The sequence below is a fragment of the Cibotium barometz genome, chromosome 16 (assembly GCF_041138505.1).
Source record: "Cibotium barometz isolate CiBa-2024 chromosome 16, ASM4113850v1, whole genome shotgun sequence".
NCBI lineage: Eukaryota > Viridiplantae > Streptophyta > Polypodiopsida > Cyatheales > Cibotiaceae > Cibotium > Cibotium barometz.
The window spans coordinates 16,236,857-16,254,865 of record NC_141061.1 but is presented as its reverse complement, the minus strand read 5'-3'; the positions used below and the strand labels follow the sequence as shown (position 1 = coordinate 16,254,865).

The 18,009-nt window shown below is 40.0% G+C and overlaps 1 protein-coding gene across 1 annotated transcript; it reads right to left on the bottom strand.

Moving 5' to 3' along the window:
• Positions 1-3,488: 3,488 nt before the first annotated feature.
• Positions 3,489-4,026, bottom strand: LOC147630425 (uncharacterized). Its single transcript, XM_086809993.1, has 2 exons — positions 3,879-4,026; positions 3,489-3,777 (listed from the first exon to the last, which is right to left on the bottom strand). The coding sequence occupies exons 1-2, from the start codon at positions 3,979-3,981 to the stop codon at positions 3,599-3,601; spliced, it is 282 nt and encodes a 93-aa protein (XP_086666119.1). The 5' UTR covers positions 3,982-4,026; the 3' UTR covers positions 3,489-3,598.
• Between the last annotated feature and the right edge of the window lie 13,983 nt (positions 4,027-18,009).

Genomic DNA, 18,009 nt, shown 5'->3' with positions numbered 1-18,009 from the left:
AATTAGGCACTTGTTCGGGCAAGGGAAGTTTTTCCAAGTTTGGTCTTGGAAGAACCGAGGAATTAGATACCTGTCCGGATATCCGTGGGCGAGGCCCCGAGTGTGGGACCCTGCCCCGTGCAAGATGTGCTACTTCCGCTGCTAGCACCCGAATCCGTTGCACGGTGGGACCCTGCCCCGCGCAAGATGTGCTACTTCCGCTGCTAGCACCCCGAATCCGTTGCACGGTGGGGACGGGGATCTTATAGTTTCACTCCAAACGTAACATAAAAAGCTTTTCTTATTAAAATGTTTTCCTTCGCACTACCTACCACCTTTGACTCCAATGCACTCAGGGGTTGCCTTTTGATGGGCAACCTTGTTCATCAAATTGCACAGGAAATGGTATACATACATACATACATACATATATATATATATATATATTGGCCAATAAGGAACAATTTTGCTCTTTTTCCAGGTCAAAACCCACTCAGAACAAATTTCTAAAACTTATCATTGACTTTTTCAAAATCTTATCCATAAAGATTACACCACACAATCTTTTTTAGAGGAAGCCAATTTGAATTAAGCCAACGTCCACACAGCCACGAGGAAGCTTAGTTGTAGAAACCACCACCACCTCCATAGTCACCGGCACTAGAGAGGAAATGCACAAATAGATGAGCACGTAGATGAAGGAGCTGCTGAGAATAAAGTACAAAAGCTAGTAGAGTAGCTCGAACGAGAAAAAGGAACTAGAGATCAAGCTCGAACTACTCCAGAAATAGTTGTGATCAAGCTCGAACTAGAGATCAAGCTCGAACTACTCTAGAAATAGTTGTGAGCCAAAGGCAATATAGGAGAAGGATCAGTGGATCAGTAGTGTTGTTGGACCAAAAAAAATAGATAGCAACACTTAAAAGGTAGCTAGAAAATGAACAACAAAAAACAAAGCTGAAACTAGCCACAAGGAAAAAGAGCCAGTACGACAGGAGTGGAGCCCATAAAGACAATAATAGTTTGTACTATGCATGCCATAGATCAAATGTCACTAGACTAGCTTCCGGAATGTACTACTAAGAGACCCCATGTATCACGTGTATTCTATTTTAAAAACCCCTTACCTGTGAATTTTTCATGAATAAAGTGACCCCTTTTTCTTTATGGACTTACGATTATTTTTTCAAAATCGATTTAAAAAACCTCTTCTGTAATTTTTGTAAATTTAGCTTAAAATTTTGAATTAAAAAAACCCTTCATTTGAACTCACGTTGTATACTTATATATTTTTAGGTGATTCCCTCAAGCAGACCAGCTGAAAGAGCAAATCATTATCTTAGAGAAACAAATGTCAGTGTGACAAGATGAGAACAAAGCAGAAGAAGTGCTTTAAAACACAGACAAGGCACTCACGAAGGCCTATACAAAGCTAGACAAGCAAAAAGCAAAGCTAGTTTAGCTAGAAGAGCAAACCATAGAGAAGAAAACCTCCCCAAAGATAAGGTCCCGACAGAAGTCAGGCACAGTAGAGTAGAGCACAACAAAAAAAAAACCATCAACGCAAAGAAATTACACATAACTGTGCAGTCTAAAAGAAGAAAACTCCAAGTTTACCTCCTAATTTCACACAACCCAACATGAGTTGAAGGCCATCAAGGAAGAAGCTAGCAAGCAACAAGAAAAATCGGATCAGCTTATAGACTCAATCAAAAAAGAAGTTTGTCGAACTACACAAAGAAATTCAACTAAGGGATACGAGGCAAGTCGAACTACACAAAGAAATGCAGCTAAGGGATATGAGAGCAAATCAATTTAACCCCATGATGAAGACAGAGAGGCCTTGCAGGATGGAATCCAACCAGCAGATACACATATCTGCTAAATTATTCTTTCATTCTTTAAATTATCAAGATATACATGCAAATGATGCAAATAGAGTATCTGCATGATTACCTTCATCATTGTGATGGGATTCTATTATCCTTTCCATTTGACCCTGGGGGTCATGCAACTCCTTGGCTTCACTTTGGACTCAGAGGATGTATTGTTAGCTTCATCTACATTCATTTCTATTTAATCCAAGATGGGAGATATTGACATTCAGTTTTGGATGTGATTTTTAGCTTTTGTATATAGCTTTTGTATATAGCATTTGTGTGTCTTTTGTGCACGAACACCCTTCGATTTTGAGGACAAAATTATTATAGAAGGGGATGATTTATAATGAAGTAATTATATATGCACACGCACATGTATGGGTATAGGCCAAAAGCACATGGACCTTGGGTCCCTTGAGCATATACATTGACTTTATTTTTTACATTTTCCATTATTTATGGTGGATAATCCTAGGTGGGTTTAGATCAGGACACCTTTCTAAATTTGAGCGACTATAATTCACCTTGATGGTATGCAAGTGACTCCACTCTATATGTACATGTGGTATTGGTTGCATCATCTTGATTATATTTGGATTTTATGTGGATATTTACATTGGTATTTAATCAGTTAATTAATTGATTGGCATATTTGATACAAGTATAGATCCTTGGTTTAGATAATAGAAGCAATTTGGTGGTGCTCATACATATTTTGAGATGCTTGACTTTGGGTGTCAACGAATAATTATTTCTTTGTGTTGGCCCATCATTCAATCTATTTTGGGTAGCATCCATATTATTTATTGACATCGAATACTTATTTTCATAGAGCGGGTGAAAGCTCTCTTGTAGACATTTAAATTTTGATACAAAGGTTGTAAATATTATTGGGTCAAAGGCTCTCACCCAATTTTGAGAGAAAGACTTATATGTAAAGAAAAGCAAGCTATTTTGACATTGAGAGCTATATTTTAAGCTCGAAAAGATATTTTTGAGAATAATCAATTAAAATATAATGTGAGGAAGCTTGGACTCACTCATGTGTGAGGGCAAAGTGGACCCAATCCTGAGTAATGTTTATGCTTCATATGCTTCGGTTTTTGTCTCCCAATAGGAGTGGAAATCTAGATAAGTAAAATTACAATGTTGAGTTGTGGCTGTGTGTGTGTGTGTGTGTGTGTGTGTGTGTGTGTGTGTGTGTGTGTGTGAGAGAGAGAGAGAGAGAGAGAGAGAGAGAGATTACAATGTTGAGGAGTCGTGTGTGTGTGTGTGTGTGTGTGTGTGAGAGAGAGAGAGAGAGAGAGAGAGAGAGAGAGAGAGGATGGGGAGATTAGGTTTAACAATTGTAAACTTTTTATGAGATTGTCATTCTATTTATTTATGTAAACCTCTTATCCAAACAAAATATCTTCTTAGAGAATTTATGTTAGGGACATAAGGCTCTACTATCTATTTTTTTAAATAAATCAATTGAGCTTTTAGAGGATCTAGTGTAGTAGTTACCTTAACATGCTTTTTAAACAAGGGTTAATTTAGTCGCCACCGTAGCATCTACAATGGGGTCTTATAATAAGGGTTAATTTAGTAGCCACCATAGCACCTACAATGTTGTATTTAGGATTTAAAAATGATAAACTTTGATGTGTCTTTATTCACATAGAGCAATACATGCACATTTGTCCACACCCATGGGGACACGGCCGGGGGGGGCACTACATGCCGACAATCATTACGCGCTAGAAGTCGCACGTATGGACGCTTCCATCGGTGAGATGGAGTTCGCATCCTGATGCGTTGGGCTTAGCCTCCCGGAGAAAGCAGCAATTGCATGCTGCCGCCAAGTGCGTAGAGCCCGAGGAGTCGCACGTGCTGTAGGCCACTTCGAGGCAATAGTCTGGGCAAAACAGTGCTTTCCCTGAACGCGCAAACAAAACACACACAGATTAAGTAGCTTAACAATTAATCAATGGATATGGAGAGAGGAGGGTAGAAAAGCATTGTAAAAGCACAGCCCACCTGCTGGAGAGGCTGAAAACAAGAGAAGCATCACGAGGAGAACGATCGCACGGAGCTCTGCCATGTTCATCTTTTGCTCGAGCCCTAAGATGAGGTTTGCCATTTCTTCACTCGTTATATATAGGCCTACTTATAGTCAAAGGGGTGAGAGGCCTTCGGTCCAAAATCTAGCCGTTTCCCTTTAACTTCAAGCAACTTCAGTGCTGGAAAAACAATGGCAAACTAGTGTATTTCTTACCGAATGAATATATATTAAGTAGTCCTTATTTTCAGGAATGATTCTTTTATTTATCAATGGTGGAGAAAAATGGCAAACTAGTGTATTTGTAACGGAGTGAGTATTACGTAGCCCTTATTTTAAGGAATGATTTTTTCATTTATTCTAGTTATAAACTAGCATACCAGATAGATTTAAGAGTTGTCCTTATTTTGATTGGTTGAAAAATATGTTTTCTAATGCCAATTTGAATCTCAACCCAAGGAAAATACACTAGAGGTGCTTTTAGGAACACATGTTAAAGTCAACAACATAATGTGGGTTTTGACTTTGCACTACCTACCACCTTTGACTCCATCCCATTCCATACAAAACAAGTGAGATGTTCTTGTCTTACTTTGAAAAATTGCCTCCATCATTGTACAAAAAGTAAAGTAGAGTTAAAGAAAAGGCAATTTCATTTCAAATTTGCACCATCATTGTACAAAAAGCAAAGTAGAGTTAAAGATCTTTCTTTAAATGAAACAAAAGGCACCTAGAAATGAAATTATAATTCTTGCAAGCTTGACTTATGGGTGGCTACATAAGGCTTGTGTGTATATGCCAGCATAGGCCTGATCTCTCCATATGGTATATCCTATTCACTCTTAGGAATTAATTAATTTTGTGACGGTCTCCTATTCACACTTAGTGTAAGGTCCTAATTAAAGCCAGAGGTTTTATTGGTAAGGTCTAATATTTTTTTTGTTTAATTAAAAAATCTCACATTCAGAATTCTTTAAATTATAAAAACTTCTGAAATTAAAGTCTACAACATTAAATTTAGCAAATATGAAAGAAAATTAAATTCAACAAAGAATATAATACCTAATTTTTGGAGATGAACATGGAAAACCTTATATACTATGTACAGATGTCCTTAGACCAAAGCCCAAAAGCAATGTCAAATGACAGAATACAACACATTACATAAAAACGACCTCCTCTTATCTTTTCAACTAGATGGGAAATGCACAAAATCATGAGACTCGACAATAGGCTTTATAGGTGGATTTTCTTCCAGATGGTATAAAATTTGACGATGTAGTGGAGACAAGAATCTTCTTCATCATTACTATCCAAGGATATTGGGTTGTCTTTTCTACCATAGCCACATAGTTTTCTTCATCTTCTCTTTCTTCTTCGAGACCATCACTAGTAGCATTCCAGTTCTCTACTACCAAGACCATGAGCATCCTTGAAGTACCTAAAAGGAACATTTTCAGAGAAAAGAAGATTTCATCAACGTGTATGCATTGTAACATGCCTATCACAACATATTATTAAGAGGATTATTAAACTAAGTCTACCCGAATCTAGAGACACAAAGTCATGAGTACAACTAGAAAACCCATGCACAAGCTAGGAAAGGGAAATAGATGCTTCTACTTGTACACCTCAACCTATACCCATCCTTTCATGTGGAACACGTTAAAAAGAATATGCTCTTTGTTGGAATTAGGGTTGCAGGAATGCACACACAACTTCAAGAAGATGAGAAAGCTTGAGCACAACACAGTAGTGTATTATGAGTGCCAAAAATGAAAGATCACAAGCCCTAGAAGATAATGGGCGTATATACAATGCACGGGGGAAAAAACCTCCTAGTGAGGGAAAAAGTGCCCCGGCGGTCCTAAGTGTGTTCACACACATCACTACTATAATATGGATCGACATAGAGAGCAATGATTAGATGTACACCATCCACACGTTTAGCATACAAAGTGCTTTCTGTTGGACTATTCTGAAACCCATGTGCAGTCAAATATGCATGTATTTTTTCATACCAAGCTCGTGGAGCTTGCTTTAAACCATATAAAGCCTTTTTTAATCTGCACACTTTGTTTTCCTGCCCTCTTTGAACAAAACCACGAGGCTGCGATACATACACCTCCTCATGCAAATCTCCATTTAAGAACGCAGTCTTTATGTCCAGCTGATGTACATTCCAACCATTATGAGCTGCTAATGCACAGATGCTACGAACAGTGGTCATACGACATGTGGGAGCAAAAGTCTCATCAAAATCAATGCCCTTCTCTTGAGCATAACCTTTTGCAACAAGCCTAGCCTTATGGCGATCCACTGTGCCATCAGGCTTACGCTTCAATTTGTAAACCCACTTAGTGCCAATGGCCTTCTTGCCAGGGGGCAAGTCACATAAAGACCATGTACCATTCTTCATAATAGCATCGTATTCTGCTTGCATAGCAGCCATCCAATTTTCTGAACTTTGTGCCTCATCAAATGAAACAGGCTCACTTTCATCGCACATACTAGAAACAGCCAATGCATAACAATCTGACGCATAAGAGGCACCATGAGAGCCAGAACGAGTGCGACTAGACAAAGGGGCATCCAACTTGCTGTCACGCAAAGTCTGCACCAGCCATCTAGGCATATTCCTAGATCCCTCAATCTCTTGTCTCTCATCCTCAAGTGCATCATGCACATCTGCATCAGATATAGGCTGATCTGTGCCATCATTTAAAACCTGCATAGGCTGAAAAACTGCCTCATGAGGTATTGCACTTGACTGTGCACCACTGAAAAGAGGCAACAATGTATCATAGACATCACGTGAGCTGATATCTGTCTCCTTAGTACATGAAACCAAGGGCTGAACTGCATCTTCCACAAATACAACATCACGGCTAACCAAAATGCGCTTTGTCTGTGGATGATACAAACGATAGCCTTTGCTCTCAGCACTATATCCAACAAAAATACATTTGACAGCTTTGTCATCCAATTTTCTGCGATGTTGCACAGGCACTAATGCATATGCCAGGCAACCAAAAACACGTAAATGGCCAACAGATGGCTTGCGGCCATGCCAAGCCTCATATGGAGTGACAACCTGTAATGCTTTGGTGGGACACCTGTTTAGTACATAAGTGGCACACATGACAGCCTCAAGCCAAAAACCATGTGGTAGACTTTGACTCTTAACCATACATCTTGCCATTTCCATGAGAGACCTGTTTTTTCTCTCAGCCACACCATTTTGCTGTGGTGTATACGGCACTGTACATTGGTGTTTTATCCCACGCTCAGCCAGAAATGCATTAAATTCTGAAGACATATACTCCCCCCCTCGATCTGAACGAAGGGTGCCCATCTTACTTTCTGACACATTTTCAGCCATAACCAAAAACTGTTTGAAGCACAAAAACACTTCGGACTTTGCCTTCAAAGGATATACCCATGCATGCCTGGTAAAATCATCAATGAAAGTCACGAAGTAAAGGTAGTTTCCAAATGATGGAGTTTGCATGGGACCACAAACATCACTGTGAACAAGCTGCAATCTGCGTTCAGCTCTCACTGATCCATCTTTGGGAAAGGAAGCACGCTGCATTTTACCCAATATGCAGCCCTCACAAACATGCTTGACAGGTGCCTCAAGCTTAGGCAAAGAAGACACCATTTCAGATTTCTGCAGGTGCAGCAAACTTGCAAAATTCAGATGACCAAAACGTGCATGCCACAGTTTTGCATTTGAAATAGCCTGCGTATCCATAATAGCACATGCTGAATCCTTTACACATTTGCCATCCATATTGAGCTTATACAGCCCTCGACATAGTGAACCAGATGCTACAATGATGTCACCACAAGAGAGATCATGAACAGTACATCTGTCATCCACAAATTTTACAACCAAACCTGTTTTGGCAAATGCGAAGACTGACAGCAGATTCTTTTTGATCCCTGGCACATACAATGCATCAAAAAGTGTAAAGGTGTTGCCATTTGCAACATTCAGCACAATCTGTCCAACTCCTTTAACGGGATAAGAGGAGTTATTGGCACAAGTGACAGTATTCCCTGTGGGAGCAGACTCAAGGAAAGTGAATAAACTGCGCTGCGAGGTGATATGCTTAGTGGCACCACTGTCAAAGTACCATACATCTGAATCTACTGCAGACATACATGTGTCATGCAAAGATGGGTCATAACTGCACTGCGCATTGAATGCCCATTCTGTATCTAGCACAACATTAGCAGATTCATTGTTAGAAGGAGAGGCATCTGCAACAGCCATACCAGCCTCTTTCTTCTTAGCCTCTTTCGCAGCCAGCTTAGGACACGCTTTGATGACATGATCATTTCCCTTACAGTACTTGCAAAATGTTTTCTGTTTGTCACCCTTCTTCTCATCTTTGTCTTCCTTCTTTGGTTGCGCAGCATTTGCAGATTTCTGCTTACTAGAAGAAAAGCCAGCTTTACCTTTCCCGCTTCTCTGACTAGCAACGAAAGCTTGATCTGCGACACGCATAATATTCCTGTTTTGCCTTGACTGGTCTTCTTGCAGCAAAACAGAAACTAACTCCTCAAATGATAAGGCATTGGGATTGCCTTTCATCATCAAGCGAAGAGTGGAAGCAAAACCCTGATAAGAATCTGGTAGACCATTCAAAACAGTCTGCACAAGTGAACTGTCTGACAGGATTTCATCTGCAGAAATGAGCTGCTCTTTGAAATCCTTGATCTTTGTCAAAAAGCTATCCATAGAATCACCTTCATTCATATGCTCACTCTCCAACTGTTTTCGGAGATAAGCAACACGAGCCTCATTTCTTGCCTGATACAATGTGGCAAGTACATCCCAAGCATCCTTAGAAGTCCTGCAGGAGCGAATATGTGGGATAATGGTACGTTTGACAGACAGCGCAATCAAGGCATGAGCCTGCGCATCTCTACCATCCCAACGAATCTGCTCTGCTGAAAGTGGTGGTTCTCGAACAGCTGCTACAGCACTTGTGCCTGCACCATCATCAACAGTACCTGTTTCTGATGTGTTTGCAGCATTCCCAGCCACAATAGGACGTGCATCAATACCCTGCACAATGTTCCATAACCCCTTTGCTACCAATACATGTCGCATCATATATGCCCACAATGGATAGTTGGTGCCATCCAACTTATCCTCAGCAGCCAACATGCGGAATACATCATTGTTGTCAGCCATGGCCAATGACTGTACTACTAGATGTAAATGCTGTCTGTAAGAGGTAAACCTGTATAAAATCGACCTGTGCTATGTAGCACAGCCCAAAACAGACGAATGGGCACCTGTCCTGCAGATTTTAATCTTGACAGAAAATCTGCACAGTAGGACGATTTTGCCTGCGCAGTACTTGGAATGCAAAAACGGAGGGCGAAATGACCTCAGATCAAAATTCTGAAATGACCGAGCCCTACGGGCCCTCCCACGGCATATACTAACCTGCAGTCGCTCGTGAAACCTCGTCGCAATCGGAGGAGATGAAGCGGCAGGTGCCGGTGATGCTGCCCGGGAGGAGGAAGCCTGCTCTGATACCAATTGTTGGAATTAGGGTTGCAGGAATGCACACACAACTTCAAGAAGATGAGAAAGCTTGAGCACAACACAGTAGTGTATTATGAGTGCCAAAAATGAAAGATCACAAGCCCTAGAAGATAATGGGCGTATATACAATGCACGGGGGAAAAAACCTCCTAGTGAGGGAAAAAGTGCCCCGGCGGTCCTAAGTGTGTTCACACACATCACTACTATAATATGGTAACACTCTTTTCTCTCAACCTATACCCATCCTCTCATGTGGAAAACGTTGAAAAGAATATACTCTTTGCTCTCAAGGATCTTACTTCATACACTAATGTGAAGAAGGTTTTGTTTCTTCGCCGTTGCGCCAGGGAGCGAGTGCCTACATTAGTTGAGCACCATACACACACTACCACTCCTTGTTAAGCTCCAATCGGTTGCAAAACCATTGGATAGGAGAGCAGGTTTTGGGACTAACTTTGGTACTTATTTAAGACTAATCTTTTGTTAAATTCTCTTTATTGTCTTGCAATTTGAGTGCGATTGGCTAGCTACGCCTCTCCCTTAAGGTCAGGACAAGGATTCAACACACGGGAAGGATTGGAGGTAGGCGCTAAACCTACCAATTTCAATTTGTGTGCGAAAGAGAGAGGCCTGATTTGCATTTCTGTCATTCTGTTTGAGGATAATTTTTGCTGTCTGAGGTTAATTTTTACAGTTTCAATTTTTTGCATGTTCATTTTATTTTCTGTTCTTAGCTTAGTTTAGTTTTTTGCATCTTTAATTTTGTGCGTTTTAGTTCTCTGTTAAATCTGCACCTGTAGAGAAACTGAAATCTGTACACACACATGAAGATTGAACATTTCAAATTTGCTGCAAATCTCACAGCTGCACACGCATTGAATTCACTCCACACGCACTTCAAAAAAGAAAATAATAATAATAATAAAAGAAGGCGGCTATGTGGCGTGAATAGCGCACCGTGCGGAGAGACCCACACACCGCACCATAAAGATCGCCACCGCACCGGATAAAGAGGTGCAAAAAAAAAAAGTCCGGAAAATTTTTCATTTTCTGCCCGCGAAAAATTGGGAGGTTTTCTAACTTTTCGAGAGGAGTTAGAAAACACCCATCGTCGAAATTTTGATCCCGGAACCATTTTCCCATAGTGAGTTCAGTATGGAAAACTGGTAAATTTTAGGCGATTTTTGATCCTGAAAAATACGCTATTTTTTTGGCCTAATGTGTTCAAGGGGGTTTAAAATGGGTTCTAGTAAAGTTTGAGCCGACTTGAAAATTTTTGGATTTTTTTTCAAAAAAAAACCTTAAAATTTGACCTTATGCACTTGTTGCGGGACGTCATATAGACACTGCCATAGGGTCTAGGACACCTTCTAGAGTGCCTACGCAGGAAAGTGAGACCCAATCGGTAGGAAATTTGGCAGATATTGCTGAAACCTTTTTCGAATCCCAATCTGATACCCTTTCAAGGACAACTAGCTCATTGTCTATGGACAATCTAGGGTTGTCAAATAGTCATCCCTTAGCCCCAAATAGGACACCCACAAGATCTTTTAATCCATTTGAAGCCGACATCATGGGGTTACCACTCAATGTGAGACTTCAATATGTCTACACGAATGCTCAAGGAGCTGAGATCTTTAGGAATCCACAACAACGGTATCTTGTTAAGATTGCAGACTTTTTCTTAGAGCTTGATAGAGCACCTCTAGTCAATGACCAGGGTAACATGTACATGGGTGGAGATGGTGTTCGCTACGAAGTCACCTATCAATTTCTAATCCAAACTTTCACCTAGTTCTCCAAGAAACTTCCATGAGCAATATTTCCAAACTAGTTTTCTAATTAACTAACTATCCTAGGCTTGATGCTTTGTGAATTTTCCATGAGCAATATTTCCAAACTAGTTTTCTAATTAACTAATTATCCTCTAATTATCCTAGGCTTGATGCTTTGTGAAATCTAAGTTCCAATAAACTAGTAATCCTATGCTTGATTTTTGTGAAAACAAGGATTTTGCTATGGACAAGACATTGATGGATGAACCATTGGCTTCAAATTTTGCTTCCCATGCAAGAAACCCATAATACTGAATTTAGGTCACTAATAAGTGATCCACAAAAGTGACTTTTTTAAACAAGTTGAAACCAATTTCCAATACAACAAATTGGTTTTTAATAGCCATGAAGCATCAAAAAGGGATCTAAATCACAACCACAAAAGTATGTTCTCTTGTAACAAAGCCATAGAGGAATGTTCCATAGATACGTAGCATATGGTACAAACACTAGCAACTCAACAAATAAAACACTTCCACAAATTGGTTTTCAAAAGCCATGAAGCATCATAAAGACGTCCAAATCACAACCATTAAATCATGTCCACTTACAAGAAAGATATAAAGAAACGTGTCATGAAAGAACTCGCTATAGATAGGTAGTATATGGCACGTAGCCATAGAGTATGAGGACAAAAAAGTCTCATAAATGCTTTTCATAGGCAAAAAAATCCTACGTGCAAAATATCAAATGGCCAAGAAAGTAAAGTCATGGTTCCACTAATCCTCTATAGCACTATCATCCACAAAAGGATTGCATGCAAATCTGTAACTATCTACCACCCCGATCATAGTGAGGGTCTCATGTCATCCTACGAGCGATCTACTTAGCATAACAAGGCAAAAAACTTCATAGTCAACAATTTCACAAATAAAAGAGCAATAAATAGTTTAATGACAAATGCCAATGACAACATCTCTCTTAATGAGTTTATTAAAGTAAGTTATGATCACCAACGACCTTAAACCTTTGTGGCAAGCATTTTCTTAAACTTTAGTGTACTTTTTGTGGTATTTTATTGGATTAAAATCTAAGTTGGTGTGCAGCCTACTCTAAGGAGACTCGTGACTTTGATTTCAATATAAGAGCTCTTTACAAAAGGTTCAATGTAAGTACAATAAAACAATGTAGCTTATTATGTAGAGTAATGTAACATCATTTTGAGCATTTTTCATGATCGAGAGACAAAGTATGTGTAATGGATGTTTACTTGTCAAGAAACATAAAGATGCTTGATGGAGATTTGTACATATACATAAGGAATTTATATCTGTCGTGATTCTCTATAATTGTTTGCTCATTTGAGACCATGTACAACGTTGGACACATTCTAACATTTTGGGTGAATGATGATCATGTTTTACGTGTCTTGTTTTCTAGCATTATAGAATGGCCCTAGGGCCATTCTACACATCTTGGGCTTTACTAGAACACAATTCCCATGGTAGAATGACCCTATGGACATTCTAGAACCCCTTGCAATTTACAAGAAAAATAATGCGCATGGTAAAATGGCCCTAGTACCATTCTATACCCTTTTTCTACATTGGATATAGAATAGCCCTAGAGCCATTCCATCATGTCCTTTATGCTACATTCAAGAAAGAGTGTGCATGGTAGAATGGCCCTAGGGTCATTCTAAAATTTGGTACGCATGGTAGATGTAGAATGGCCATCGTTGGGACATTCTTAACATCCTATTATTATACTTATCTAACCTTGGATTTTTTAAGTGCTTGTTTGAAACTAAATCTTGTTTGGTAATGTTTCCCTTACTATCCTAGGAGACAAGTTCTATAAAAACATTGTTGATTTGAACATTTTTTTACTACACGATTCTATAGATTGAGTGGCCTTATTTCCCATTTCATGTTGGGAAAGAAGAAAAACCTTAACAAACTAAAACAATCGGCCAATTTGGGAATGAGATTTTCTAATTTTATTTAATATGGTGTTAGTTTGCATGGTTGGGTGGTAGATGACTAAACCTATAAGATACCTCCCGAGACGTTTCGTTGTAGTCAAAGTTCTCATTTATCAAGTAAGAATATAGAGAGTGAAAATCAACCTAGAAAAAGAATTGCATTTTATTTTATTTTTTGAATGGAAAGTTTTTTTTGATCCCAAGGACTCAAAGGGGAAATTTTACAAAATCGAACTTTGAATGAATGAGGTTTTTAATAATTTTAACTTATAAACAGGGACCACATAGTAGGAGTGGGATTCTGAATTGTCCACATTGAATTATTTTAAGGTCATGTAATTTATCCATACATGTTCTCTAATTATTCCATAAATTATTGAAGAATTAAGAGAAAATATTCCTTCATTTACAAAGCCCACAGAGAAAGTTACACCTTAAAATTTTGTCTAAATGGAAAAAATGTTTATTCCTAGGAACCCATATGTGAAAATAGAACTCTGTTCGGACCTTGAACAAGAGATTTTTTTTTGGGTAAGTACAAGTTGGGATAGAAACCATAAAGTGTGGTTAATCTTCGATGGATATCTTAAAAAATACTCATTCAGAATATAATCATGTAATATATCAAAGTTTATTGTCCAAATATTTTCAGAAGTTTTATACTAAGGCCATAATGTGGAAAAACCCCCTATAATTTCCTACTGTGAGTGTGAAAGAGGGGTCATATTAGAGCTTTTTGTTAAAAGGACCTAAGTGAACTATAGCTATTCAAAGGTCTTATGTAGAGGCACCTCCCTTGTTGAGGAAAGCTAAATGTTGGATCAGTTTCAAAAGTATTATTGTTGTGAGTGTTAATCACATATTAGTTAATACATTCCTACGACAATTATGTCCGCACACTTATGTAATGGGAGTCGGCACTATATATTATAAATCCCATCATTTGATGAGGGAAATGCCCTAAAGATGCTCCTATGTATTGAGCTTTGATGGACAAACAACTGGATATTGGTCAGTTAACCAAACCATAGAGAAAAGCCTTGTAACTATGTTTTGGGCACCCAGGGGGGTCACTTACTGTTGGGCGACCTAGTGGGAAAAGACTTGGAACGATAAAAGCCAATTTCTCTTGTTTGTAACTCATTCTCCCATTTGTGCAATAGAAGTAGAGTGTTCTCTCAGTCACGTGGTGTGCTTAGGGTTAGGGTTTGGGAGTGATTAGTGCTTAGGGGTTAGGGTTTGGGAGTGATTAGTGCTAATCACTTGTTCTCTTATGCTTCCCTCTTGCTTCCTCTCTTTCCCTCTTACTTGAGTGATTAGGCTACCAACAAGATCCTCTTGTGTGGAGATCCCATACGATCTTTGCGAGAGAGTTTGCATCACCCCTTGGATTAGAGAAACCGCCTCGGTGTAATAATGAGTGCGGGAGGATGGCTGTGAGATGAGCGGCTATACAGTGGAGCTCAAGCTCGACAGATAGGCAACTTCCCACCATGACATGTTGGGGTAGGGTTTCCTTAACATCTTTGGCACCACTGCTAGGGACGGCCAATATACTACTTGTCTACACCATCTTTGATTTGAATTCGCCAAAGTCTCCAAAGCCTGGTATAGGTAAGCTCTTTGGCATGCGATTTTTTGATATTTTGATGTTTTGCAAGGTTTTTTTTGTGATTCATGTCTATACCTTTGTGTTTAGAGTAGGATTACTATTTGTTTAAAAAACCTTTGTGTTTAGAGTAGGATTACTATTTGTTTGAGTGAAAAAACTTGAGATTTGGGTTATTAGAGAGCCTAACCAAGAGGGTTTTTGCTTAAACCTAAATTATTTTTCTTAATTTTTATCTTAATCTTATTTCTTTTGCTTAATTACTTTGCATAGGTAGGTAAGCATTGTTAGATAGAACCCTAATCCATCAAAAAGCCTTAAAAAACCATAAACTGTCTTTTAATTTTTACTGATTATCACTAATCTACTTGTTAATGTGATTAGTGGACTTAAAAACCAAAAAAATTGAGCCTATTTGCTTGTAATTAGACTAATTGGAGTGACATTAGTGTTTTTAACACTTGCCTTGACCTAAATCTATGTTTAGTCCACTCCCATTAGGCCTTAATTAGCAAGAATTAGTACTGATTTGGTCTCTTTTACCTAATTTTTTCTCTTTTGAGTGGGTTAATTAGAGACCTAATTAGTGAGATTATTCAGCCATCAAATCCCCATGCTTAAACTCCTCACCAATTAGGAGTAATTAGAGGGCAAAGAAGAGGGTTAAAGGGTGATTAACAATGGGATTAAGAAGATACACCCTCGCCCTTGACTGCCCTTCCCCCTCATGCCCCATCCTCATCCATGACAGTCTCCCCTGGTGGGCCCACACCCTATGCCTCACCACAGTTGGTAGATCGGCCACTGTCGACACCATCCACCAATGACAATCAAGCCTCGTTTGTCAACATTGCCCCTCAACTCTACAGCCTTGACCACCCACACTGCAAGCACCCCAACCTCTGACAATCAATGGTGGGTGCCCAAGAATCTTCTCGTCCTCAACATTTCCCCTCAACTCTACAACCTTGACCACCCACACTGCAAGCACCTCGACCTCAATCTTTATAATGACAATCAATGGTGGGTGCCTAAGAATCTTCCTGTCGCTCAAGGATTCTACGATGGCTACACAGAACTATGGATCCCTAAATGGCCATCTCTCAAACCCAAACGCACAAAACCAACTAAGCTAACAAAAACCAACCCTAAGTTAAAGCTTCAACGTTGGCTCATCCCCGTCGACCACCTGTTACGAGCACAAAGCTACTATGAAGGCAATACTCGCCTCTGGCTACCCATGCATGTCGCATATGCTCATCCCCCATAGCCACTCCCCAAAAAGGCCCTGTGGTTGCTGGTTAGGTAGCCCCAATCACAACGAAGCCAACAATGTTGGGTGCCTACCAATGTGCTTAAAGCTCAAGGCTTCCATGAAGGCAACACATACCTGTGGCTCCCAAAGCCACAATCAAAAGCTTATTCTCTATGTTGACAACCAAATTATAGCTCAAAGCCTCATCGACAAAAAAGCTGAAAGCCTTGCCAACCACGGATCTTCATCTTTAGATAGCATTGGGTGTCTAAATGTCTCTTAGAAACCCAAGGCTTCCATGATGACAATTCGATCATTTGGCTCCCAAGGAAAACCCCTCAACAATTAACCCAAACCACACCCCCCACGCTAGTACCTGTCCCATTGACAAAGATGGTTTGGCAACCAATGGGGGCAGGCAAGTCCCCTCCTCCTTGACAAAATCCTACGGACTTGCTCACACCCACCCATGGGCACTCAAAAGCTCAAATTTCCAACCCCTTTTCCGCAATGGAGCCTCGTCCATGAAGCTCCACCTCACCCCTCGACCTTGTCACCAAACCAAGGGGCAGTGCTACAAATGGTTGAGCTTACCCAACCACTCAAAGGTAAGTTCACACATGTCTCCAAATGAGCCACTCAGTACAAAACCCTACTTAGGGGGCTTGACCAATAAACACATTAAAAAAAAGTCCCCAGGTGATTAGGACCACGGGCACACCTTTTGCCCTCACCCATGCACAACACCTGCAAATCTCACTTGGCTTGTCCTATGCATGCACACCTTTTGCCCTCGCCCATGCACAACACCTGCAAATCTCACTTGGCTTGTCCTACGCATGCACACCGCACAAAGGTTCATTATTGATAGCCATCCAGGTACATCTCTGGATGGGGGGACCATGGTGGGCGCAAGCTTGGTCAATCGTATGACCCATCGCGTGGATTGTCTTAATCACCCCTGCTGTACTCAAATAACTATGCTTTTTGCCTAATCATTCCTATCCTTAACTTCTTCTTTGGCTCTACATGTATGGATCTTTGCCATCGATTACCACTCCTATGAACACAGGATCCCAGAGCTTCAACGATAGAAGAAGACAAACCACAAAATAAACAGAGAGAACATCATAAATCGATACCTCCATGGGAGCCAAGATACCCACCATCACGGTGTCTTGACAAAGATGCTAGAGCTTCATGTACATCACCATTGACATACAACATTTTGAAGTGCAAACAATCTCCATGCGTGTTGCCTACTTGTCCTTTCGGCTTTCCCCCCTTGCCACTTGCTTACTAACACCATTGTTTTACTAACCCTTCCTTAATAATACCACCTCCCACTTGGATATTGGTCATTAAGTATTCCATGCTAGTCTACTCATTCAAGTACTTTGACTCCTCTAATGAGGATGTCCCGTCTCGCAAAGGCAAAAAAAAAAACACACAAAAAGAGTACTATTGGGCACATACAAAAAAGCAGTCATAAGAACCCATTAGACTAGCTGGATACTTAATCGACAGTACTCCACTAACTTCTTTCCATCTTACTAACTCACCCACCCCCTCTCATTTCCAAAGAGATAGGAGAACCAACCAAGTGCGACACATCCCTGCGTGCCTTGAAAACCCCATCACCGATCATGAGAGGATGCGATCGGCTTTAGGAAGGGGAGTATGTTAAACACATATTGGTTAACACATTCCTACGACAACTATGTCCGCACACTTATGTAATGGGCACCGGAACTATATATTGTAAATCTCATCATTTAATGAGGGAAACGCTCTAAAGATGCTCCCAAGTATTGAGCTTCAATGGATAGACAAGATGATCTTGGTCAGTTGGCCAAACCATAGAGAAAAGCCTTATAACTATGTTTTGGGTGCCTCGGGTCACTTACTCTTGGTGGG